Raw genomic sequence first — 27,621 nt, 5'->3', positions numbered from 1 at the left:
CTAAACTTGGGGAACATCCATGTCAGCAATGCTCGAACTGTACAGAGTGCTCTTCTTGGGGTATTTTCGGTATATCACAACGGTGCTTTCAAATGTCGAAAAAACCAACATCCGGGTCCTGCAAAGAATTTAAGGTCAAGTTCTTCGCACATGATTGGAATTTCCTAGGTGTGCTATAACATGGTCACAACTATTGCCATTGCGAAAGACCACGTGATTACAACCTATGTAACTGTCGACACACTCCAGGCGCATATTCGCCATATATAAAGACTGCATAACCTCCACCTTGCTAGCATGCTACTGGAAAGACCAAAGGCAGAGCTCTCGAGAGTGGTGGCGGCTAACCAGAATTCCATCTCCTGGAGATTCTCACCCGCAACCATACCGCTATGCCCGGAGTGATGCCTGAAAAGACCCCCTGTACACCTTAAAATGCCGGGGATAACCAAAAGGCTACCTTGCCATCTGCAGCCCTCAAGTAGATGTCATTGGACCTTTTGCATATATCATATTAAAACCAAACTGATATTTATATGGACAGTTCAGTCTCGGGAAGTTCGACGGGCGCTGTTGTGATCTCATCTTGGTCAATCACCATCAAGTTCAAGACCTCACACGTCACAAAATCTACGGGCTCCGAGCTCACCGCCCTTCTAGCCGCAATTAGATTTGTTATGCGAGAATTTCATGCTAATTGAGCTATCTTTTGTGACTCCAAGGCGGCCCTTCAATGTATGCGAAGTCTACGACACGGGAACTACCATGAGATGGTATCTCAAATCAATGAAATCTGTCATCGCGCCACTAACAAAGGACATGCCTTAATCTTTCAATGGCTGCCTGGTCACTGTAGGATCGGTGCTAACCACCTCGCCGACAACACTGCCTGTAGTGCCCACGATGGAGCACCCACACTGCTCACCCTGTGAAGGGTCGATGCCGCAAAAGAAGTTCGCCATATCACATACATTACCACACTTATGCATTGGAATCTTCAACTGAACTTTACTCGACGCCCACAGAACCTCGCTTCGTTATTCCAATTACAGCTGCCATCAAAGACTTCGCGATGGTACGCTAAAATGCTGTGTCGGTTGTGGGTCGGCGTTGCCTTCAACAATTCATTAATTTATCGCATTGGTATGGCTGACTCCCCCAACTGTGATAACTGCCATATTGTAGAAACTCTCGACAATGTTCCGTGCTATCGTCCAAAGTCAGACTTTGAAGAAGTCTGGACAATAGCACTCCAGTGTGCCTTAAGGAGGCTGGATGATCGAACATTTACCCTGGAGAAGATCTTAGGAGCATCGCCTTCACGTTTTTCAGCCCAGAAAGCCACACGAGCCCTCCTACAATTCTTTAGGGCAACATCACTGTGCGAGCGCCTGTGAAACATGTACTGTGTGTGCGGGGTGTGTGTTATGTGCAATGTGTATCTCTTCCTCCACTTTCTCTCTTTTTCTTCCTCTTTTCCCTCTCCCTCGTGCAGGGTAGCAAACTGGACTTAGTCTAGTTCACCTCCCTGCCTTTCTGATATTTTTTCTTCTCTCTCTCTCTCTCGGTGCTCGGCTGTTGATACGAACGTCTTGGATTGGATGCCGGCCGTGGCGTTCGCATTCGGATGGACGCAAAATGCTAAAGGCCGGTCTGCTCTGAGATGTCAATGCATGTTAAAGAAAACCGTGTGGCCGAATATTTTGGGGCCCTCAAATACGGCATTCTCGGACATGGTTCTTGGACATTAAACCACAAATATAGCTATGAGACAGCCAGATACTCTAACGTGAAAATAAAAACGTATACGTATACATAAGTTTCTTTGTTGTGTCATTGCTCAGAAAAACCCGAATTTGGGCGTTTCACCCTTTTGATGGCACCCGCGTTACTATTGAGGCTCAAATGTTTGCTTAAGATAGCTCTGTCACTAAGTTTTCAATATTTCTATACGGTAAAAAAAGTTGCTCTATTGCTCCCATTGGAGCTTGCCGTGCCACTCAAGTTTTTTCTGGTTTTTGTGCACTTTTATTCACACCATTTTGTTGTTTTTTTCGAGCATAAGCGTATTAGCGTGTTCTCATGATCTTGTATAAATGCATGAGTGCTGTAAGTGGTATTTTTTTAAATTCAACAGTCACATCCAGAAACTGAAACTGGGCTACATTTCGCGGTAGTGTGAAAAGTCGTAAAAATCTGGCGCGTTTAAAAGAAGTTAAATGAAAATTTGAAGAATCCCTATAGTATAACGTGAACTCTAAAAGGCAGTTTCAAATAAAAAAACAGAATTCAAATACCACGTTTGTTTCTGTGACACTGAACCATATCTTCTAGCGCTACAGGAACCAGAGTTGACGTTGTTGGCCACTTTGCGCCTATAGGCAACCTTGCGACCCTGTTTAGCAACAAAAACTTACAGTTGGGGCCATAACTTTCGACTACCCTCAAACATGAAAACTCCCGCACTCAGTAGCAACTCAATTCACTGTTTGCAGAAAAAATATATTGTATTGAAGCTTTTTCATCGGTTTAGCTAATGCGCACGCCTCCGTCTTGAGCTGGTAAGGCTATTATGGCTACGTTTAGCTGGATAACTGGCTTCTTTTCAAGTTCACTCAAAAGCAACCCTTTCCGTCACTAATGGGTGAAGATAGTCATGTCGACATTGGCACCTTGTTTCTGATGTATGCGAATGCTATTATCGCTCTTATGCGCCGCTTATTTGCAGCGCATTGTGCTCGTGGGGCTCCGAGAATCACCTGAACTGAAGCGGCTGCGGTCAAACGTGCCCAAATTCACGAAAGTGTGATGCCATTGAACAATGAATGCGCTTGCCAGCAATTTGCAACCCGTCCGATGATTTGTTTTCCTAATTAAAAGGGTCGAATTAACAAGGCAGAGAGAGAGTGAATAGGGATGAAAGAAAGGCAGAGAGGTTAACCATTGAGCTTAACTAGGCAGATCAGCCTGGTTTTACGGGATGTGGAAGTAGCTGGCAATATTCGATGAAGTGATCATGTGTGGTAAGGTGTCGAAATTGTCTTGACTTGAGAAAGGAAAGACAGAAATAGATGCGCAAAAAGCCAATTAATTAGGTAGCGCTTGGAGGGAAATTACAGGGATTCAGAGTTCCGCATAAGAGTGGATGCGCCGCTCTAATCAAGAAAAAAAACGTACTGATGTTAGTGTTACCACAGTGAGTGGTGATCTCACTAATATGATTAAGGAGTACGCAATGGATGCTGGAGAGACAGTTATTAGACAGGACACTGGCAAGCTATCCGAAGATACAGAAACTTCATTATGAAACGCCGAACCATGAACGCCAGAAATGAAACGAACAAAATAGAGCTTGTGCAGCTTTACAAGTCCTTCGACAGGCGTTAAAAAGCCGACATCGGAAGGTATAACATGAATAGATTGAGCATTCTCTAAAGACGAATGAATTCACAACGCTACAAAACTGTACGTCGAGAAAAATTGGATGTACGCATTCAAGAACAAGGAAGGTAAGGTGTCGACTAATAAGGATAGGATACCTGAGGTGATGGAGGAGTTCTACAGTGATCTGTACAGCGTGCCAGAGAACCAGGATAATGTCGTAAGAAGCAGTAATAGCCCAGAGGAACTTGATAGTCCACCAGTAAGGACAGGGGCAATAAAAAAAAACGTAATGCTCAGAGGCAAAGTTGCCGGTGAGGATAACGTAACATCAGACTTGCTAAAATTGTGAGAAATTGTGGTAAAAAAATTTGCCAACGTAAAAAATTTGTCCCGTGGGTTCAGTGACTGCGCCTCAGCACACCCATTTAACCCGGTAATCTTTGCGAGGGATACAATCGTCCGTATGAGCCAGCTACGGCTGACCTCGGCGCGAATCTTCACCGGAGTGCGCACTGCGGTAATCCGCAGTGGCGCCAGGATGCTGCCACCCATCGCTCGTGAGCGGTTAGCCCGAGATGACCATGACCGTGCCGCCAAGGAAGCAGTGGCTACCGGTACCTAACGCATCATAGAACACCACACCATCATCGATGACAACAGCCTCGTCGCATATAAAAGCACACCTATCACTGGTGCCACTCTGTGGGCTCTGTGACTGCATCTCAACGCAGCCATCTAACCCGCTAATATTTGCAATGCAGGTTAGTAGAGCCTACTTGATGTTTGCAAAAACATCTAGCAATTACGTCTTGGTGCAGTTCCCGAGGCCATGGTGTTGTCATTGCCACCGAGTGTGTTTCCGTTATATATTTGTTGCTCGTGATATCAGCGATATTGAAACTAACCTTGGTCCTAGTGGTAACAGCGCCATGCTGACAGAACTTCATAAAGTTGCCACAGGCCAGTCTAAAGTCAGTGCCGAAGAACAGAGCCTTAATTCTCAGCTAAGCACGATTATTACAACCTTAAAACATTTATGCGAGCGAATGGCCGAACAAGAGGCTCACTACCAGGCGCTTATTTCTATCTGAAACGACAATGAGAATATGCGCACAGACACATGTAGGATGTCTCACAAGATCGAAGAACCAGAGGACTGCCTAGACGATGCAGAAAACCTATTGTGTCGAAATAACCTGATCTTCTAAGGCATTCCTGACCCTACCGACAGCGATACATAGAAGGATTGAGAAAAAAAATAATCACTGACTTCTGCCATAACAAAACTAGTAATTATAGCACCTCGCGCTTTCGCAAGAGGTCATCGCCTAGGCCGGGCAAAAGTGTCCCCATAATTGTCGAGCTTGCGTGTTACAAAATCAGGAACTCAAGCTTATGCAACTGCCGAAAAATAAGAAATACTAACATTAGTATTGGCGAGGACTTTTCGCTTTCCGTACGACACACACGAAAATAATTATTTGCATTCCTTAAGGCGAACTCATTTAGATTTTCTTTGCTGTATAAAAACCTGCACATCAGTAATAAAGGTTATATTTTTGACGAGACGTCTAGCACAGCTAAAGCAATCACATAGCAATTGATCGGTTCCCGCACACCCACAAATCGACAACGTACGGCACTTCTGAAAGCCCCGTCGTGGTGGTCTAGTGCCTAAGGTACTCGGCTGCTGACCCGCAGGTCACGGGTTCGAATCCCTGCTGCGGCGGCTGCATTTCAGATAGAGGCGGAAAATTTGTAGGCCGTGTGCTCAGATTTGGGTGCACGTTAAAGAACCCCAGGTGGTCGAAATTTCCGGAGCCCTCCACTACGGAGTCTCTCATAATCATATGGTGGTTTTGGGACGTTACACTTCACATATCAAAACGGCACTTCTGAAACCCCTATCGTTTTGTCTGATATTTACAGACATCTGTAGTTTTTTTCCATAGCGAGAACTTCTATAAAATATAATCTCGTCATCCGGGAGGAACATACTGGCGCCAACTGAAACTTGGTTGAGCGATAGCGTTTGAGATTCTGAAATCTTCACCGACACACCAGAATGCCGTGTTTATCGTTGCGACCGAAAAGGTGCTCGAGGCGGTAGCGTTCTTATCTCAATTCACCAAGATATAACATGTTCTGTGGTACACGTCACACCAGACATTGAATCATTATGGCTCATTTGTCACGCTCCTCCTATAACAGTCCTCCTCGGCGCTTGTTATAGACCACCCCATACTAATCCAGGCTTTTGCAGACACATGAAAAATAGCTTAAGATAAGACGTTGACGCTTACACAAACGCTCGCATCCTTCTTTTTGGTGACATTAATTACGTGGACATCGAATGGCATGTTCTAGGCCTTTTCTCATTAACGTGTCAAGCTGAGGCTAAACCCTCATTGACGTATGTGGAAATTTCAGTTTAGTTATTTAGTCATTGAACCAACACGTTTTACACAAGAAACAGCAAACACACTACACCTAATACTAACCAAGAGTCCTGAGAACCTTGCATCTATCAGTTGCCTGCCAGAAATTCGCGACCATAAAATCATACGTGCCTAATTCTGATTCATTTCTGCTCCAAAGCTTTGTATCTGCCAAAACAATATGCCTTTACTATATGGGCAACTACGATGCAAATAATGAATGCCTTAACACAATCTTTTTTGGAATACAAATATGTCTTTCAAATTCGCAGAATACATGAAAACTGGTCAATCTTCAATAATAAATAAATGTACTCATTGTATGTTCATTCCGAGGGTTATCTTTCGCATTTATAACAAAAAGACATGGTTTTCTGTAAATTTGAAGTAACTATAAAATAAAAAAAACTGGCAGATCTCACGTACATTGAGAATCAATGATACGCGAAGCACGAATAAGAAGCTTGATATGTCATTTTAAGATCAGCACAACGTTACAAGGTGGAGGTAAACGATTCCGTACATGACTTCCGTGTCATTATCATGTTTGAATGTGTCGTTTACTTTCGTCGTCTATTCACGTCACGTGATACCAAATTTAGTATATGTAAAGCTAGCGAAACGGCCGTGAGCAAGCTATTAGCGTGGTATGTTGTCATGTTCTCACATGACACGCGTGTCAGGATTATCTTGTTTGCGCCAGTCATATATTTCGTCATCCATTGACGTCACGTAACACCAAATTTGTCATATGTGGAGCTAGCAAAACGGCCGCGAGTGCATCATGAAGGACCCAATATACTTCAATGTAGCGTTGACACGCACGCACGCTGGGCATAGCGACGCTACGTCAGCAAAACGCGAGCACTCTATACAGTCTGACGCCAGGCGCGACCAGCGTCCATCGCCTTGGATCCAAAGGGCACAATAGCAGGCCTCAGACGCACCAGCGAGCAGGTGAGCCGCATGATACGGTGAGTGTCTACCAAGCGCGGCGGCCTTCGCGGGTCTCAGTCCCTCTGATTGGCCCACGCGTTTGTGACCAGTCGCGTCCCCTGGTCACACGAGCACCAGCTGGGCGTCCATCTTCGTACTGTATACAAACGCGCTCTGGACCTACCTATTGCAACTTCCAACAGCCGATTCGCGGCTGTGGGGGTACACAACACCTTTGCAGAGATGCGCGAAGCTCATCGCGTTGACAAAATCAATCGACTGTCGCAGACGCCTTCAGGGCGCTGTCTTCTACACAGACTTGGCCTTAACCCGATATCTGACCAAGACCCTCTGCAGCCGGTACCAGAGCTCTGGCGTCAAAAGCTATGGGTGGAACCTCTACCCCGTAATATGAACCCCTACCTCCACCCTGGCCGTAGACTAGCACGCGCCGCGGCCCTTCATACGCGACACTCCGATCGTCCTGGTGTTTTCTACGTGGACGTCTCGGGCCTTCCCCCTCGGGTCACTTCACGGCTGCCGTGATTACAGAGGGCAAACACGTCGATGGCCTCTCCTTTCGAGCAGACACAGTAACGCACGCTGAAGAGGTTGCCATAGCTTTGGCCGCCTCTCACCCTGCCTCACGCACCATCCTGACAAACTCGCGCTCGGCCTGTTCTCAGTACCTTCAGGGTTCCATTGCCCCACTGGCGGCTAGCCTACTACAGGCAGCCTCTTGGCCCTTTAACCCTCATCCCATTCGTATAGTCTGGACTCCAGGCCACTCGGGCCTGCCCGGCAACGAGGCGGCAAATGCCGCTGGCCGTGCTTCTCCTGTCCGGGCCGTTGCCCCTCCATGTCCCGAGACGGAATCTGGCAATACCAACCTGACGCGCTTTCGCGGAATTTCGGCTTATTACCGGGCTTCGCGCCGCCTCTACCCGGACCCCGCACGCGGTTTGGAGAAAGCGGACGAACAACTGCTACGCCGCCTGCAGACTAACACCTTTATCAGTCTGGCGGTCGCCAGGCACTTTTTGCCGGAAATCAATGGCACCTGCTCGACCTGTCATGTCCTCGCCGACACATATCACGTCGTAGCATTGTGCCCAGTTAATCCCGTCCCTTTTAGATGCGGAGCATCTAATACTCGAGGCTTGTAGTGCGGCGCCGTCCGCAAGCTTCCTCCTCCTTCTTCCACCATCTGTGCATCCCTTCCTCCTCTACACACCGCGCGCGCTTCACTCCTCCACCATCTGTGCACCCTTCCTCCTCTACACACCGCGTGCGCTTCTCCTCTTCACGAACATTCGCTAGCTGTATAATGTAGCGCGCATGCGCCGTCACGCTTCGAGAACATCGGCAGCTGACGCGCGCGCAGGCGCCGTCGCGCTTCGAGAACATCGGCAGCTGACGCGCGCGCATGCGCCGTTGCGCTTCTCCCCCTTCTCGAACATTCGACAGCTGACAGTGCATGTGCCGTCGCGCTGTATATATACTCAAGGTCGGCGCTCGCTTGCTCAGTTGCCGCTCGTCGGTTGGTTTGTACGGCGCGTCGACGTCCAAGGTCGCGGTGAAATGAATTCCAACGAATCCACAAACACAATGATCGACGTCCCTTCGACCAGCGCCGCCCTTTCGCATACGTGTGTACGTGTTCACTCATTTAACACCCCCTCCTACAACCACGTTAACCAATTTAGCCATCGACCCAAGTAAGTCGCAATTTAACACCCCATTTCACAACCACGTTAACCAATTTAGCCATCGACCCAAGTAAGTCGCACTTTAACACCCTGTTAACCAATTATATGCTCCGCATCCTCCTCAGTGTTCCGCCGAGGGAAGCTGCGGGCATTTTTTTTCATCCCCTTTTCCTATCCCAACTAGAGAGGCTTGGGAGGAGCACCTGCTCGGCTGCTCTACCTTGGCTGCGCAACGCTCCTTGGTGGAGCGCGCACGGGCAGCTTCCAGCTCCACTGGCGTCCCGGAATAGGGTCTGGCCACTCTAGCACGCCGATGGGCCACGTCGGCACTCTCTAGAAGACTTTTTCTGAAATAAATGTTTTTTACCACCACCACCACAATCGGCGTGGCACGACGGCAACCAGCGCGAAATTCATGCCGGTGTGCGTTACTCAGACAACACTGCGTCTTCATCTTTTCGCGATGGAGGGACGCCGGACGAGCTGAAACGCGCATGCGTCACAGTAACGCAGCAAAGCGCGCGCCTGCGAGTATACGGCAGGACAAGTGTCTGGCGTGGCAACGCCGGCGTGACGATACAAAATGAACGCCGGCGAGCATGCGCACCGCATCACGTCGATATGTATTCGCGCCTTGACTGTGGCATGTAGTGATGTTCCCACGTGACACGCATCTGATGATTATCATGTTTGCACCAGTCGCATACCTTCGAAATTCATTGGCGCGACGTAATACCAAATTTTACATATGTGAAGCTATATAGCGAAACGGCCACGAGCGCATCATGTGTGGGGCATTGAGTCATGTTACATGACATGCATGTTGTGATTATCATGTTTGGATGTGTCATGTACGAATGTCATCCATTCGTGTCGCGTAATACCGAGTTTGGTAATGTGAAGCTATCGAAACGGCCGCGAGCGACACATGAGCGTAGCATGTAGTCATGTTGTGACATGACACAACCTCATGTTTATCATGTTTGCACCAGTACCATAGCTTCCTCATCCATTCACGTCCCGTAATACCAAATTCGGTATAAGTGAAGCTAGCGACACGGCGGCCACCAGTGCATCATGAGCGTGGCATGTAGTCATGTTCTTACATGACACGCATCTCATGATTATCATGTTTGCACCAGTCATATACGTTTGTCATCCATTCAAGAACCATAGTACTAAATTTCGTATATGTGACACTAGCCAAATGGCTGTGAGGGCATCATAAGCGTGGCATGTAGTCATGTTGGTACATGACACGCATGTCTTGATTTTCATGTTACGGTCTGTCACTTGTCTTCACCATGCAATCATGTCCTACCATACCAGCTTTGAAACATGCTACGTGAACGAAACCACCGCTAGAGCTGCAGGGCCGTGAAATGTAAATCATGACGTTCATGACATACATACCATGATTTTCACGTCATGGCTAGTCAAATATGTTCTTCATACAGTCATGTTGTGCCATACCAAGTTTGGTATCGATACCCTACTCGAAACGGCCAGGAGAGCTAGAAGTCCTAGGCGGATAGATAGATAAATAGATAGATAGATAGGTAGATAGATAGATAGATAGATAGATAGATAGATACGCTCAAAGTCACTGAAGTTCGCAAAGGGATGCTTCGCATTTAAAAGAAAGCGATTGTTTCGTTTGGCCAGACGCCGTGAAACCCCAATCAGCTGGGAAAAACATACTGAATAGGAAAAACTCTATATGGCCGAGATACAGAACGCCAAGCATTCATTTTAACACTATGACTTCCCACATCTACTCATCAGTAACCACCGTTGATTTTGGCAAGTTTTGAAACCAAAGCACACCCACGATATCTCGCTCACTAATGATGCACAAGCAGTACTAAAAAATTGCTCAAGTTAGGGGTACACAACACGACTAGAGAAATAGCGGAGGCTCAAGAAAGGTCACAAATAGCAAGACTCTCTACCACTTGCACGGGGAGATCGATCCTCGATAGAATCATGATCAATCCTGTCATAGACCAGGAGACGTACACCAAGATACAACAGGACTTTGCTTAGAGCATCGTCATTGCCCCGTTGCCAAGAAATATGCACCCAACCTTCAACGTTGCCAGAAGGGTAGCCCGGGCTAAGGTTTTATTAAAGAAGTATGATAAAGGAGGCAGCGGGGCTTGCTTTGTCGACTCAGCCTCATATAAAGACCGAAATAAGTTCGCCGCGTAGTAGTTGACCACCAGGGCAGGTGTACCAACTGCGCCAAAGTTTACACTTCCAAACCAGAAGTCGCCGAACAGGATGCTATCGCGTTGGCCCTGACGGATGATCAATACACTGAGATATTCAGTGACTCAAAACCAGCCATCAGAGCCTTCAGCAGGGGCAGGATCACACCACAAGCAGTTCGAATTATTTATAGTAAACAGGCCATTGATGCACATTACATATATTGGTTCCCAGCGCACCTTGGATCACTCGATGACATTCCCATGAATCCAAATGAATCGGCCGACAGCGTTGCCCGCGAACTTACGGACCGGGACGATTTTACACGTAGCGTTGATTCTGCTGGATTCAAAAATCTACAACGGGATACGACCATGACATATAGTGGAATTACTAAACATTACTACCTGGGGAGGAGAGAGTTTGCACCCCCTCACTCACAGTAGACTAAACAGAGCACAAGCGGTCACACTTAGACAATTACAGACACAGTCTCATTACTCACCGGCACAGGTAAAAGAATGGTACGATATAAAAGATATGGATGTTGTTTGCAAGGCATGTAAGAAAGAAGTATGCACGCTTGATCATATGCTCTGGGAATGTGGGTCGCTTGGCCGTGGCATTTCCCGGGAACGGTTTACAGGAATGATAAAGTATCACGACCATATCCCCCCAGTTTTGGCTGTCCAGTACGCCCATGACAGGGCTAGGGGGCTTGACCTCCCAGTCCCAACGTGGGATTAGCCAGGCAGGTGGCTACACCCTGTACAGGACGTATAAATAAAGTTGTTTCCATCCATCCATGATGCACAAGAACCAAGCAGAGACCACGAGTGTGGGGAATTATTTAACAGCTCATTTTCATCTGTGTTTGCTAAAGAGCTTGACGCCCTTTACAATCGCCGTAAGTCAACATCGAAGAATCCGGGCCAGCTATCACGTTTCTGGAAGAAGGCGTCACATCGGTAATAACAACATGAAACTTCATCATCAGCTTGTATACATTCAATTATATTTAAACTGCTGAAGAATATTGAATCAATTTGTGCCGCATATTTGCGTTTGACTTTTTTTCACAGTCACTAAGTTCAGGAGTCATTCCAGATGACTGGAAAATGGGGAAGGTCGTCCCAGTGTACAAATCAGGAAACAGAGACTCACCTATGAACTACCACCCCAGTTGATTAACTAGGCTACCCTGCGAAATTGTCAAACACGCCATCTTCTCTCAAATAGTAAGTTTTTTAGACTCCTGTAACTTGTTCCATGCATCACAAAACGTATTTAGAAAAGGTCTATTCTGTGAAACCCAATTAGCGCTCTTTCTTTACGACTTGCACACTAACCTTGACCATAATATGCAAGCCAATGTAATCTTTTTAGACTATGCTAAAGCCATTGACGAAGTTCCTCACCAACACCTTTTGCTAAAACTTTCACAGGTTCATCTACACCCTAACATTCTTCAATAGATTGAGCAATTTCTCACTAATCGTTCACAATCTGTCTCTGTTAACGCTCATCTATCTCTCTCTCAGTCACATGAGGCGTTCCTCAAGAATCTGTCCTTGGTCTCCTCCTTTCGTAATATATATGAATGACTTGCTCGATCATATAACCTGCAGCACTCAAAAGTTCGCCGATTACTGTGACATTTATCCCACTATGATTAACCCGCATGATCACCCAGAAAAAACAACAACAACAGCGTTTTCATTTGGTGTAATACACGACCCTTAATATTTCCAAACGAAAACTGGTGTCTGTTTTCCTCTCGTCACAGCCCATATAATTTCCAGTATTGCATCGTTCATAACCTAACTGATTCGGTAGCAACTTATAAATATCTTGAAATCACCTAATAGTACGACTTATGATGGCGCACCCATATAGCTAATATAGTATCAGCATCCAATGAAGCCCTAGGTTTCCTTAAGCGCCATTTCCCACTTGCCTCACCTCATGTTAAATTACTTGCGTATAAATCACTCATCAGACCAAAATCAGAATATGCATCATTTGTATCAAGCCCACAGCAAGCGTACCAAATCAATGCATTAGAAGTTGTGCTGAAGCGTGCCGCCAGATTCAGTCACTCATCCTACTCAAACGATATCAGTATTTTATCTTTTAAAGCAAAATCTTGACTACCACCCCTTTCTGTGCGTCTCAGCACTGCCACTCTCATGCTTTAGCACAAATTATTTCATTCCTCACTCAACCAATCACCCTATATAACAGCTGCAACACCTGTACCTCATCGAAATAGTCATCCGTTTCAGGTTGCCCACCCACCATCTCGCAGTAGTGCTTCTTCTGCATCCTTATTTTTTCGAGAAAACAGGGACTGGATTGGCCTTCCTCGGGACATCGTCACTATCGCCTCGTCATCTGCCTTTCAAGATTGTATTATTGACCAGCTTCAACACTAAAGACTGTGCACACCGACGACTAGCAGTGGTCACGCGACCATTTACGACTGGTCACAAATAGTGGCGAACGGTCCCAAACGGTCGCAAAGCGACGGCTTTGGCTTGTCGCTTCCTGACCAATTTTTCAGTCGCGCCACTGCGGTCGCAAAGCTGCTAGAACCAATCAGCGATGCTCAATTTTTTCGTTGCGCTGGCGAGAACGGATAAAAACAAGAATTGCGGCGTGCTCTGTTTGCTTCACTCACTCAGCTGGCGGTGATCAGCTGATCGGCGCCGGTCTCCGGAGTTCTCACTGATAACGAGATCTGGACGTGACTCTCCGGTATTGCGACTTCTGGTCGCTCGCATGAAGCCTCTGCCGGTGGGAACATCAGTCGCTTTTTCGTCGCCAGTCGCAAATGGTCGCGCAACCGCTGCTAGTCGCCGGTGTGCACCAGCCTTAAAATCACGTTCATTGCGTTTGTTAACCCAAATACAACCCCACCCTTTATGTAATGCCCCTCCAAGAAAGGTGGGCCTTTAATGTCATAAACTGAACAGATGTGAAATGAACAAAGTGTGTCTTGGTAAAAATGGTACCATAATTTTGGAGAAAGATCAACATTATCCTAATTCGTAGGAAACGGCACTACAAAGACTTCAAAAAATTACAGGCTGAAGAGAATACTGCTCATTTTCTACAGCATATTTGAAAAAATAATAGCTAACCAAATTTCGAAGTCATTACAGTTCAGTCTACCAAAGTATGAAGCAAACTTTTCACAGTCTACATACCAATATACCGTAGTCATCCTATCAATCTGGTGATAGAGAAATGCACGAAATACAACAAATCTATATACAGAGCCTTCCTAGACTACGAGAACGCATTTGACTCAATTGAGAAATTAGCAGAGATGCAGGCACCACAGAATCAGGGCACTGATGAACCCTACATAAATACACTGCAAAAAATCTACAGTGGATGCACAGTAGCTTATAGTCTTGCAGAAAGAAAAAAAAAAGACAGAATTCTTATATATAAAGCTGTAAGGCAGGGAAGCACCATCTCTTTAATGGCATTCACGACATGTTTAAGGGACGTTTTCAGGGCTGTGTAGACTGGTAGAGTTGGGGACAAGAGCTAATAAAAAGTACATGAGTAATAATATGAAAAGTTCGGCGAGCTGGTTTGAAGACATTCTTAGAAACATTTAGACATGCACTCAAATTACCTGAGTAACTTGCGGTTCACCATCGGCAATGCATGGAGGAGTATCTTAGGGGGCAAATCACCAGTCACGATTACTGAATTTGATCTGACGAGCAGAAGAGTAGGCCTAAAATGAATCGGCATGAAACTAAAGATACATGCAGCAATTTTGGCAGAGAGCAGCGCTTTGCGATAGTTGGGGAGACGCTGGGATTTTCAAAGGAATAGGCCTACTTAGGACAGGTAGTAACCGCGGAGCCGAACCATAACTGTGAAATAATTAGAAGAAGCAACGTGGGATGGAGCATTGGACAAGCAATCTCAAATCAAGCGGTAGTATACCACTATCGCTCAATAGGAAGGTCTATAACAGATGCATCTTACCGGTATATACCTAAGGAACTGAAACCTGGAGGCTTACAAAGAGGCTTCAAATGGAATTCATAGTGGTGCAGTGAGCGATAGAAAGCAAAAATGAATAGTGTAAGCTCGAGAGGTATGTGGAGAGCAGAGGGAGTCTGGGTACAAACGGAGGTTAATGGTGTAATCACTGAAATCAAGAAGAAATTTGCAACGCTTGGGCACGTACCCCACAAGCAGGATAAGCGATGAGAATTAAGGGTAAGTGAGTGTATTCAAGAAGGCAAACGCGTGAGAGGGATACAGAGAATTGAGTGGGCATATTAGATAAGAAGTTCACAGGTGCAACTTGGCAGCAGAAATCACAGGACCAGGGTGATTGACGCAACATGGGAGAGGCTTTTGCCTTTTAGTGAACGTAGTCACGCTGATTACGATATTGAGCCCTGCTAGACTACGCTGCACGGGGGAAGGGGGTAAGGGAAATAAAGCCTATAGAAGACATAAAAGTCACTAACGTGGTTGCTTGGGCGAGTTGGTATGACGTGATTCACATAAAAAACAGCGCCAATAACGAGGGACAAGAAAAGAAGGAGACAGACAGTGCTGCTGTCTCTCTCCTTCTTTTATTGTCCCTCGTTATTGGTGCTGTTTTTTATGTGAAACATAAAAAGTCATTGCTGCCGTTGGCGTAGCGCCAGCACAGCGCTTGACACCACAGACGGTGAGTCAGTTCAGTGACTTTGGAGCGGTGCACTTGGTGTTGCACTACGCAACCTGCATGCCAGTTCCCATGGACCCAAAGGCTTGTCGATGGTGGATCCATAGTGATGCTTACCATGTTCTTAAGCAACAGACTTCTGAAGGATGGCTATAACTGGAGTGATGGTGTCTGGAAGTTTCAAGACGCTTCGAGCTATTGGTGTCTGCATGTTGCTGAGCAGCACGCGAACAGCACCCACTGGGGTGTTGGTCATGCCGACAACGTGCCTGTTTTAAACCGTAAGTTTACGAGGTACCGCTGAATATTCCCTCACTGTAGTATATGTGAAGAAAGCTTACGGTGAGTTCGTAATTTTAGGGTTGGTTCTGATCCCATAACCTCATTGAGTATGTCAAAGCATTGTGAAAAAGAATGCAATGTGGAGATAATGTCTTGTTTTGTCAACAACAACAAAAAATGCTCCAATGCTCAGTTTCAACGATTTGTTTATTGAACATATATAGGTTACTTAGTTGATTCGGATTTTAGAAATAGCATCAGCATGTAACACGTGGTCATGTGTGCGTGTGTGCAGTGCCGTGACTTTTGGTCAGGGGTGCCGCATACTTTGCCCGTGGTTAGGAGCTTAGCAGCATGCCTCCCTCTGTTTACTGCTTCACGCTGAGAAAGCATGTACTCGGCCCTTTACAATGATTTCATCGATATATCACTAACTAAACATTCATTGCCTGTGCTGGTATTATTCTTGGAGTACGATTCAATGTAAATTACGAATGTGTACATCTAAGTTACAAGATTAAAACCACCATACAAGCACATTTATCAACTTTCTGCGACTACTTTCTGGTAGGTAGTAAATGCAGCTAGTAAATGACACAGTAGTAACGCTTTCATTTTATGGTTTCTTTATCATTCGGTGATTTCGGAAATTCCAGCACTTAAGAACTGAAATATTCGCAAAGAAAGGAATGTGCATCTCACACGTTCGCCACGCGTGACGAATCTGTACTAAAAATTGAATAAACGGTCCTTTTTGGTTTTTTCTTATTCAGAACGTCCATCCGTGCTTAAAATTTTCATGTGCGTTGAGGCTTGAAGTAGTTAATTGTGAGAAACTCCCTCCACTTGCGCACTGTCTGTTCACTTTTTGCTCGAAATGCGTGCGAAGAAGTTCATTCGAGAAGGTATATAGCGGAGCACCAGGGATTACGTATGAATATCTGGAAACGCATGCATAAAACAGGCCAATGACCGTGGACACCCACAGCAATATGCTTTTGTCGGAACTTGTTTTTACAGATGGAAGCGGGAATGTTGTACGCTTATGTGCTCATATTTGGGTGCACGGTAAAGAACCTCAGGTGGTCGAAATTTCCTGAGCCCGCCACTATGGCGTCTCTCAGGATCATATGGGTGTTTTGGGACGTTAAACCGCACATATCAATCAAATCAACTTGTTTTTACTTTCGTTAATGTGCTTGCTGGGCGTAAGTTATACCAAAATAAACAGGTAAGCCTTTATTTGCGCGAGTGCTGATTATTTGCCCCATTACCGCTTTCTAATATGTCTTTCTAAACTGCACAGTGAATATGCAACTTACACTACACCAGAACGCTTCATATAATGTACCTGTCTAAAAAGCACGTAAATTTTAGAAATCTGGTTTTTTCATGAAGGCTAGAAAGTCCCGCAAATAAATGCATTAGAATGTTTGTGAGTAAGTTTTGGTGTGAACGGCCGCCAAATTCTCAGTAGCCCGTTGATATTGAGGTTTCCCTTGCGTCTAATTAATCTTGTAACTTAGCTGCAAACATTTGTAATTCACATTATAATCTACGCCGAGATTAGTACTATACGTAACGAAGACTGGAAGGGAGCAGAAAAATAAGGACTGCAGGTAACAGAAGCAGTGCAGAAAAAATGTTTATTGTGAACGGGCCCACTCATACCATAGCATGTTACAATTCTTACAAAAAAGGTACCAATCATACGAATGTCTACATTTCTGTTGCGCTTCTCTATTCAATAACCAGTTACTATTTTTCTGTCAATACTTTTCCTGCTGAAACCTTCGCATGTGACCGTTTTGTTCACCTGACCACATAAAAGTGAAGTAAGTTTCCAAGGATTCTGCTGTGAATCAAATCTATATAGCTACGACAGGGAGCGTCCTGTGTGATCTGGTGGCTACAGTTGTTTCCTCGATATCGTTGTGTTTAGACGTTCTGACAGCACAGTGATGATTCTACCCACACTATCTTTTTCCATTGTTTCAGGCAGCAATCGGATAATGCCATTTACTGGTGAAATATGTTCCCCGAGATAGTGTACTGGGAATTTCCTGATACAGTTACCTCACACTATAAAAGAATTCTTCAAAAAGCAGGTGACGCAGTCGTTTGAACGCTAAGGGCAACATGAATTTCTACATTCTTCTAGCCTTCCTCAGTACTGCACTAGGTATGTGTTCCAAAAAGTTTCGCTTGCGCTGCATGTAAAAAGTGCGGAGTGAAGTTTTCAGTCGTTTGAGCTTCTTTCCCACTTTTTTTTTGAAGCCGACATGTAAGTGTACCTAGTTCACGTATAAGGAGAGTGGCCAAATGTCAGGATAGGTTGCTGTGCATTTGCACTAAATTATTATCAAGCGTGGTAATTGAAATATCCGCAAACAGGTGTTGTCTTTCTAGAGGTGACATTTCGAGAAGTGGACTTGTCTTCCTAAAGGCTAAAACTAGCCTTGCGGAAGAGAAGTCAAGCCTTGAGAAAGACAAAGCCACTTGTGGAAACATAAGCAAGCAACCCTTACGATTTTTTTTAAATTAAGTGTGTCAATGTCACGAATTTGTTCATCGCAAATTCTTCCATCGTCCCCACGCTGCCGTTTTGCGATACACGATGGTGAGTGTCGCCTTCAAAATTGTTTCTAGTGGTTTCTGGTCAACCTATAGAGCTTGGATGATACGACAGGAATGTGAAAAGGCTTGAACCGGTGGGGCCCTGTCACCTCTGCTTGGAAACACTGTTATTATTCCCCAAACAAAAGCTTTTCTTTTACTGTGTACCTGTACCTCTCTGGAAATCAGTTCTGAAGTGTTTGCGAAATCTAGATACACAAGATGCCTCTAACTGCTTATCGAGAAATGCGGGTAAATGCTGGTTACAGTTGGACCCCTCTTTACGGCAAAAGCTGGTATTAGATCCCAACATGGAAGCCTTTAGCTGTCCACCGCCGCCGCCACAACCGCTGCTGCCATCACTTCTCCTGGTCTCCGTAACCGAAATTTCACAAAATAAGACGAAAAACTAAAAGAGAATAAATCCGGTGTGGAAGGTGGTTTGAACCTAAGTTCTGTCTGTACCAGCCCAACATTCTGCCACTGATCATGCTGGTGCTCGAAAATCTAGTGCGCAAAAACCAAATGCCAGTGTTATGTCGGCAAGGAAGAGCACTAGCATACGCAATATAATGTGGTATAAGCATAAAATAACAATCCGGCTCACACCAGGCGTCACACAATACGAGTGGGTTGCTGATTGCTTCCAACCATTTTCAAAGGGCTCAGCCATAATTCTTCATTGTCATCAGCCATGTAATCGACTGAGTAGTGATAAAGTGGACCTGTATTAGTAGCTCATTGAGAGTTTCGAATAGGCTCCAGAAATGGTGCTTTTTTAGCTTTCGCTGTGACTGTGTTCAGCATTGCACGAAGGCCTGGTATTTTTTCTCTTTAAAGACTATGAAATATGAACTTATTCTTTTAGTGTAGGTAGTATGCGCCTTCAATTCTCTCATTAGAATGCTCAAACAACCTTGATCGTTCTCCAGTGTAGTTACCATTTTGCGTTGCCCCATACAGGTGATGCTCCTATGAAACCTTAGCATTCATGAAATATAGCGTTTTTATTGTCATGTACCTCATTTGTACCATTGGCGATGTTCTCAAATGTTCAGGCAATAAGCTTGAGGCCAAATCTTTCACTTTCGTGAAGTAAAAAAAAATTGGGTTTTAAAGCCTCATTATGGTTTATGCCATGTAGCCCCCGAATAATTCGCGGGTGATTTTGAAGTCACAGGAGCTTACCTTACTCATAGGCAATCGTTCAAATCTATTAAATATTCCAACCAAAAAGCAGTGAAGTTGCTCCGCAGGCACCTGATGTTAAGCTGGTACGTGCGTCGCACTGATCACAATATTAATTTTATCTTTGAGCCATTTTTATTTTGTTATCGTAACAAAGGTCACGAACTACTGCTGAGTTTGCTATTCCGAACCAATAGTCTGCCTTAAACGCCCCAAATTTTATGCTGACAGACAAAAAAACTGTTGGGGTGCACCTGATAGTCAGAAGGCTTTTGCTGAAGCTCAACCCTTCTGCCAAGGTGCACCTAATAGAGAAAAACACGTGACCGCCCCTCATATGCCTTCTGACGGGTATGTTATCTCCAGCGTTTTTCTAATACCCTGGCGCTCCTAAAATTGAACTTGCGTTAACACAAAAGTGCACTTAGGCATTTCTAGTTCGTTTACTTGTCGCCACCATGGCATTGTTTTGGGCTACAAAAGACAAGATATCGCGCGAAACGCAATAACCCTCCAGTAAATGGCCGCGGTGACCTCCTTTTCGATGAAGGCGAGATTGATTGAGGCCCGTTTGGTTAGATTTAGGTACACGCTAAAGAACCCCAGGTGGTCGGTGTTTCCGAAGCCCCCCACTACGGCGTCTTTCTTTATCATATTGCGGTATTGGGACGCGAGACCTTAAATATTTTTTTTATTTTTAACGTTTCAGTAAACGTTATTGGGTCCCATTGCTGCTCACAGATTCTTGAATGCTGCTTTCAGTATAACCGTGAATTATTATTTTATGTGTATTTCAGCTATTTGAAAGAGTATTTCAAGACATATGCAAATATGGCCGAATGTTGGAGCTACCAGGCTACAGGAATAACCACCATCAACATAAGCCAAACTGGACTCGTTACAGAATACCAGCCTCTTCGTGTTTCCATCAATCAACCCACGATCGTACGCTTGCTGCTGCCACGTTAGACCCGCAAACGTTCGAATCTCATACGCCCACTTATTCAACTGACGCTAAACTCCTGAGCACCCCCCCCCCCTCCCAAACTCTCTCGCGCTTGCCTTCTCATGGAATTCCCTCTTACTGGCTAGCGGCTATTTTGCTCACGCACTACATGCCTCGCTTCATGTCCATTTCATCTGCTTCATTTGGATGTTTGCTCAGTGACCGGCTCTTCGTTGTTGTTTCTCTATTAAGCGGACGCGCCCTGTGACATTTTTTTTTCAGCGTGGCCATGAAACGCTGCTGATCGGTACTCAGAACTGCTGTGAACAGGCGAGGCAAGCATTGTAGCCCAGCACAAGGCCTGTAATTTACAAATAAGCCGAAAATCGCTCACTCTGCTCTTCACGAACGATGTCATATATGCAAATGACCATGCAATACACGCGAATTCTCGGCTCTTGGATAACTTGAGCATTGTGGGCAGCATAGCTACTGAATCCAGCGTGCTGAATGATGGTTAGTCACGTGTTCGAATAAAATAAAAAGAAACAGTGATCAGGTTCATGATGTAGCGTGGTGTAACTTCTTGCCTCCAACGTTACATCACCCAACTCACCCTCGAGCGTGTTCGTCGGAATAAAAAAAAAGCAGAAAGCAATTAGATTGAGCGACGGATCTAATTCCGCTAGCACTCGATGGATTCCCAAATTTTCCCCGCTGGTTTATTCGCTAGGCAATGAACTCTTTTACTGAAGCCATTGATTTTTTTTTCGAAAAAGCGTTGGAAGACCTTCTTTAGGGCAAATCTATCATTTTCTTACCATTGCTCGCTGGACCCTCTTCAATGGAAGCTGTACCTTCTTTGTAAGCCTGCCGGTTTCTGCTTCGTAGGCAAGTATATGATGAGGTGCAGTTGTTTTATACCTTATTTTATGCATGACGGTAAACTATCATTCATGATCTGAAAATGCCTGCCAAATGTACCCAATTCTCATACTTCTAAGTACACAAGTCTTATGGTTGGCCTCCGCAGTCACTGCCTCTCGTAAATGCACGCATTCCTTTACACGTTCCAGTGCATCGCTATCAACCACAAAGTGATGTTCTCTTCTAAAGCTGTTGCACCTTACATTAGTTTTCTAAGATCACTTTTTAAAGAATATTGCTCTCTTTGTCTAGTTCATTAATGATTAGTGGCAATTTGTACCCGCAATTACTCACAACTAAGATTCGGTATGCAAAGAAATTTTTAGATTAAGTACTTCAAAACTTGGTATCACTGATTCACAACTAAGGGCCCATCTTTTGATGGGGATTCTAGGAGCTTGTCAGCGATAGCTTAGTACAATACGAGTGATGAACTTGAAGCATACGCACCCGAAGGGTTTGTGCGTGTGTGTGTGTGTGTGTGTGTGTGTGTGTGTGTGTGTGTTTCTTTGTGGAAACGGGAAAAATGTCGGTACCATTCCTGTACGTAGCCGTACGTGACTCACTTCTAGCTAAGTGTTCTTGAAATCAAGGTTATTTGGCAAAAATGGCAAAAGCAATGCACCCTTTTGCGTCTGGCTTCACGTGGGCTTGACACACAATGGGGAAATCAGCGGAAGCCTAGTGATATCGCTCTGTTCGAGCTTATCTACACTCGTGCTTATCTTCTACTTTCCTGTCCTATCCCTTTCCAGTTTGTTGTTTTAATGCGACAAATTGGCAAACGCAGATTGACCGTACACATACATGCTGGAAAGACCTGTCTCAAAATTTTTTGAAAAAATCGAAAAAAATTAGGCTGATTTTACGCACTGTGCGTAACAAAAAAAAAACCTCACAAGTTTACAGAAAATGGAAGCACGAAGGTGTGGAAAATTTGTGAGCATTTGAAAATTCGTCTCTGCAGCCAACTTGTCTTCATCAAAACTGCAATTGAAAGCAGTAGAAAGCCTTAAAAAGATGAGTGCTCTTGTGAATATGTAAGCTGTAGCGTACCAATTTCAAAGAGCACTTCAATACAAGACCTGGGACCATTGCCCTCTCCCAGTTATCTCCCGGACTGTATCCATGTAAGATACACGAAAAACTATGGCCTGTCAGAACAATTGTACGTTGCTCAAGTGCGCAAAGTATAACTCGCGTTCGCAAAGCTAGAATGGTCAAACTAGTTTTTTAGTAAACAAGGCCAAATGCGACACCTTCGGCAGCCACGTCGAAAAGCCTCCTTACCTATACTGTAATGGCGACCATCCACCGTATTTGCGACGCTGTGCAGCGTATAAGAGAAGGACCGCTGCTCTTGAAGTGGGCCTTAATAGTTTACTTCAACGAAGCACGTTACAAGTACTCAGCATTTCAGAGCCCAAACATTGCTGATGCGACCCGTCGGAGTGAAGTTCAGCTCACTCATTACGACGTGTTTAGCACACACGTACCGAGTTCTTTTTTAAAACGCTTACCGATGTGGTGCAATTAGTTGAAACCATACACAAATCGTTGAGCATAGAGTGAAACTGTGGACAATCAGAGACACGTCTCAGCAGGTGACGTCGTGACCACGTCCTGGCAAATTGCGCGCTACTTCAAGGAGAGAACAGACGCAAATAAAGTAGCAGTTTTGCAGTCAAAAGATCAGTGTGGTTCTCGAGCACTCCAAGTGAGTTATTGTTAGTTTAGTATAATGCATTTTACCGGCAAAATTAGCCCCAGCTTGCTTTTAACTTATCCAATGACAGACTCACGCGTGATTTGTAAAAGGTGCTTTCGGCAGCATTGTTCGTTTTCGAGTTCTATTTTATGTCCATGGCGTAAACGTTCAAGTTTGCTTATTGTTCTTTGCAGGGGCTTCCAGCATCCCTGAGCGATGCAAGCTGCCCGCCCACCCAGGATTCTGCAGAATGCCACTGCTGAGATGGTGGTACAACGCGGAGACAGGGCAGTGCGAAGAGTTCTATTTTGGCGGCTGTGCCGGGAATGCGAACAATTTTGACACCAAAGAGCTCTGCGAAAACACATGCTCTGAAGAAAGCAGTGAGTTGTTCTTCACCAGTAAAAACGTCATATTCAGCTCCGAATGGAGCGAGGGCAAAAAGGCATTTAGAAGGGTACATGGACCTTTGTTGCAGTAGGTAGTACGCCATGCATGAACGTAGGAGGGGCCGGCTGTCACCCCCCGCCCTTCCGACACCTATCACTTATAATGACAGGTAAATAGGGCAGATGTGATGCACACGTGTTTTTTATACTTAGACTGTGATAGATGTACGTATATCGTACGCACACAAACAGACACTGAAACCACTGATTATGAAACGAAATAAAATTACATAATATTGTGCATGAGTTTGTATTTGTTATGCAGCGTTTTAATTTGTTCAATGGACAAAACAAAGTGAAAAAACTACTATTTATGCCCGAGAGGGAGACAAATAGAATATATAGAGGGCCGATCGTGCAAACGGAACCTACACAATGCAAACATTTGCGACTGCCACCAGAACTGTTTCTTAAATGCCAGTTTCAAAAGTATAGTAATGTATGCTGTTTTACCCTACAAAACCACGATATATTTGAAAAACGCTATAGTGGGGGATTTTCATATTTTGACCTCCTGGTGTGTTTTAACTTGCACGGACATTGTACAGTACACGAGCTTCTATCATTTCGTCTCCTCCAAAACGCGATCATCATGGTCGAAATTGAAACTGCAACCCTCGGCTCATCAGCCCAGGTTCTTAATCGCTGATTTACCATAGTGGAATCTTTTGTTCACAAATGATGAGATACTGAACGCATATTGTGACGATGCATAGCGTGCATACAGTGTAACGCACGAGCAAAATACTGACTAGACCAAAATAAATTTGGTAAAGTAAAGCGCCGAAAAAAGATTCTTTGTCATAACGCAAATCAGAGCTAATAATCCTTCAAAGTTTTTTTATTGCGATAATATAAAGAATAATAAATGAGTTAAGAAAACAAAGCAAGAGTGATAATAAATTTCAACCGTAAGAGAAAATATAAGTGGGGGGTCAGGCTACATAATGCATTGCACGTGAAAAATTGGATTGCTATATAGTGAAATGACAGCTCACTTCAAACAAACTACGATTGATACCATTCTTAAAGACTGTAGTAGGGGTAAAATTAAGGTGCTGCGAATGAAAATAGTGCTGATTGGTTGCGGAATCCTAATAGCAGTATCATTAAAAAACCCGAACTCACTGTTGAATGGATCCAGGAACAGGCGTGGCTCCGTGTGAACGTTTTGTTAAAAAATGATATATCACAGCTTCATGGCTGTACAGTTTCCAGCAATAATTACTGCAATCGAGTCGCATATTAGAAAACGTTTGACTCTCCATACTGGCTCCGGCATGCTATGTATCACAAATGTGTATATAGTAGTCATCATAAAATACGAACCATCTAAGGCAGGGCTCGCTAAGCTTTTAAGGCGAAGGATCATTTATTTTGCATGAAGTGAACAAGCGGGGGCCGCGCGGCAAAGTGACCGGGGGGGGGGGAGATGAGGGTCGTACACGCTAAAGGGAAGAAGAAAGAGGTTGTGTTGGCACTTTAGTTTATATTCTGAACGCACGTCATAGGGCCCTTCACAAACATAGTTTACAAGTGCCAGCTCAATTTTATGTCGGAAATCACGAAGTCGGCCCTCAGATAGCAAGTGCCAATGATAGGGGATAAGTTATAATGTCGTGCAGCGAGCGTCATAGTGCTGCCTCGAGGGCCAAATGTGGCCCTTGTAGCGCAAGTTGCTGAACTCTGGTCTAAGTGGCGTTGGGGCTACGTTGTTCTTATATCTCGTTACATCAATGGCGTGCTAGTTTGAACTTCACAGAGGCGGTAAATGTAAACATTCAGGAAATATTCAGTTTGCAGCCTCTGAACGAGACTTCTTGTTTATGCAAACGACCTCTGCATACGTGTTAAAGACAGTTGTTGCAGGCTACTCCATTTTTTTTTTGTCTTCAGCCAATCTGACGCCACTACAACCTGTCCTGGCCTACAGGGGACTGACTAAAAAAATGTTGCCTGGTGAGTATTTCTGCTCGCAGTTCCTATGGCAGTGTTTCCTTTGTTTTGAGTTGTGCTTCTGAAAAAAGTGGGCCTTTATTAATTAATTCATAATAATCACTAATTCTGTGTGCAACAAGGCTGAATTCATGAGGAACATTCATGGTTTTTGAGGATTCACTGGTGTTGTATCTTCGGCATCCTAATGGCGGCTCAAGAGAACGGCCTGTACTTTCAATTTACACCTGAACTGGCACAGCAGTGATTTGCGACGTAAGTGCCTTCTGAAGCTCTACAAAGAAATACCAGTAAATACAAAGTCATTGCATGGAGGCTGAAGTGACTTTAATGTGACTTGGAAAGAAAGTGGTTTCGTATAGTCGGTACCAGATGGCGTAATGCCTGTGTTATTGAAGCGAGGGCGTAAGGGGAACGACAACAGCATATGATTTTCAGCATAACACGCACTACCGTGAATCTGAGATGAGCGTCACCTGTAGCCTTACAGGAACGTTGGTGGAGGCTGTAGCATTCAAGCGTGAAGTGGGAATAATGCGACTCAAAAGCGAATTGGTTTCGTGTGGTGGGTACCAAATGATCTTTGTGAAAAAGCGCGGGAATCTATAAAAAATGGTAAAAGATGGCGACAAACGTGAAATTCCAACTGATATTTTATTGTAAAATGGGGTTACCTAAAATGAAGCTATATGAAAGGAAGCTAGAAGACGAACAGCCTTGGGTGTGGTTCTGGAAAACAGAATAAGTAAGGACACGGTCAACCTGAAAAAATGAAAGATGAATAAATAAACACTTGCTCATACAGTAATGCTTTGTAAATGTAGCTCGTGACGCGTCACAAAGGTCATCATGGGTACCTACAAGAAATTCGTGTTGCAAAGCTAGAGCTGCGGTCCTACTGCGCTTCATATCAACTTCCTTCAGTAAGTCCTAGTTCCACTCTTTTGCTGCGTAAATGAGCATCGTAGGGACTAATGAAGGTTCACAAAGATATTGCTTGGTGTAAAATTAAGCCAACTATATTAAAGTACACGTGCGTGCGTGTGCTACGTATAGGCAAAACGCATCATCATCTTTGCTTTTGGAAAGTCACGAAAGCTTACGCCCCTCCAATTTCCTAAACCTTGCTTGTGTATGCCGCACGTCGTTCTACGCGCTTCGCTTTTCGTCGCGAAATCGAGAGAAGCAAACTTTATGAAATTAAATATTGTGACAAAGCATTGTTAAAAGCGGAGGTTCCACGATACGCTAGCACTATGTGGTCGCAAAAATAAAAGACGGCTCAAGGTGATTAGCTACTACCGCAACCGCCACAGGCAGCGGCTGTATTCAAGCTAAGAGCGCTTTCTCTCTTAAAGCACTTGCGGCGCCCAGCCGAGTCTGTGCCAATCAAAACCGAGCTCTTGCTTGACACGGATTGCCCACATTCATTGACGGTAAGTTTTTTCGCCACTTCTTTTCGAGGCGAAGTGGGTTGCTTGGTTGCACAGTCAGCGTACTTGGTGAAGAAGCTTGTGAAGATAGCTCTTCTATGGAATCTTGTTTTCTCTGTGAGTACTTTGGCAGATATTTAGACACGGTCCTTTGTAATTTAACTATACCACACCACATTTTTACTCCATTTGAAAAGGCTGTGTATACTAGCCTCTATCATTTACCATTGTCGTTAATCACTAGCTTTCCTCCCCAGTTTTGTCCTTTGGCGTACAGTAGCAGGCTACAGCAAATTATAGCTCGGGTCGAATTTTCTCCTCTGAATATATGTAAATAAAGCTGTATATATCTCTCTGGTTGTATGACAGTTTACTTCTATGCTTGTGATGGACATTTGTTAATTGCTGTATTATTGGTGGAGCCTAAAGCTTTCATTTTTTTATATAGCACCACTGGTTAGTGCAACTCATCATATACCAATTGCAGAGTATTGTACTCTCCGTTGCAGAGTACTATAGGTTGTTTTCATAGCTCGGTACTATCACCCCTCCCCCCTCCTGCAGCAACACCTATGTGGGACTGGGGGGTGGGGAGCACCAAAATGATAAAAGTAGATCACTGCCTTTCTGTCCGCGTCTAAGTAGTGCGCTCTCTCTTCAAAACAATCATGTATCACCAACTTGCCCAATCAACCATATTGAGAAACAATAGGTCACCCGAAAATACAAA

The 27,621-nt window shown here is 44.6% G+C and overlaps 1 protein-coding gene across 5 annotated transcripts in view; it reads left to right on the top strand.

The window, feature by feature from the left end:
• LOC119167581 (actinia tenebrosa protease inhibitors) overlaps nt 1-27,621 on the top strand; it is a 139,442-nt gene that overhangs the window by 30,247 nt on the left and 81,574 nt on the right. For 4 of the 5 annotated variants that reach the window (XM_075866092.1, XM_075866093.1, XM_075866091.1 and 1 more), the window contains 2 exons: nt 23,248-23,436; nt 25,399-25,461. In XM_075866092.1, coding sequence (XP_075722207.1) covers nt 23,248-23,436; nt 25,399-25,461 — 252 coding nt within the window. Of the gene's footprint in view, nt 1-17,697; nt 17,851-23,247; nt 23,437-25,398; nt 25,462-27,621 lie in introns of those variants that run through there. The other variant, XM_075866094.1, reaches the window with a different exon arrangement.

Source organism: Rhipicephalus microplus, chromosome 6 (assembly GCF_043290135.1).
Source record: "Rhipicephalus microplus isolate Deutch F79 chromosome 6, USDA_Rmic, whole genome shotgun sequence".
Classification (NCBI taxonomy): domain Eukaryota; kingdom Metazoa; phylum Arthropoda; class Arachnida; order Ixodida; family Ixodidae; genus Rhipicephalus; species Rhipicephalus microplus.
The sequence above is the reverse complement of the archived record's forward strand: the minus strand, read 5'-3'. Positions and strand labels throughout refer to the sequence as shown.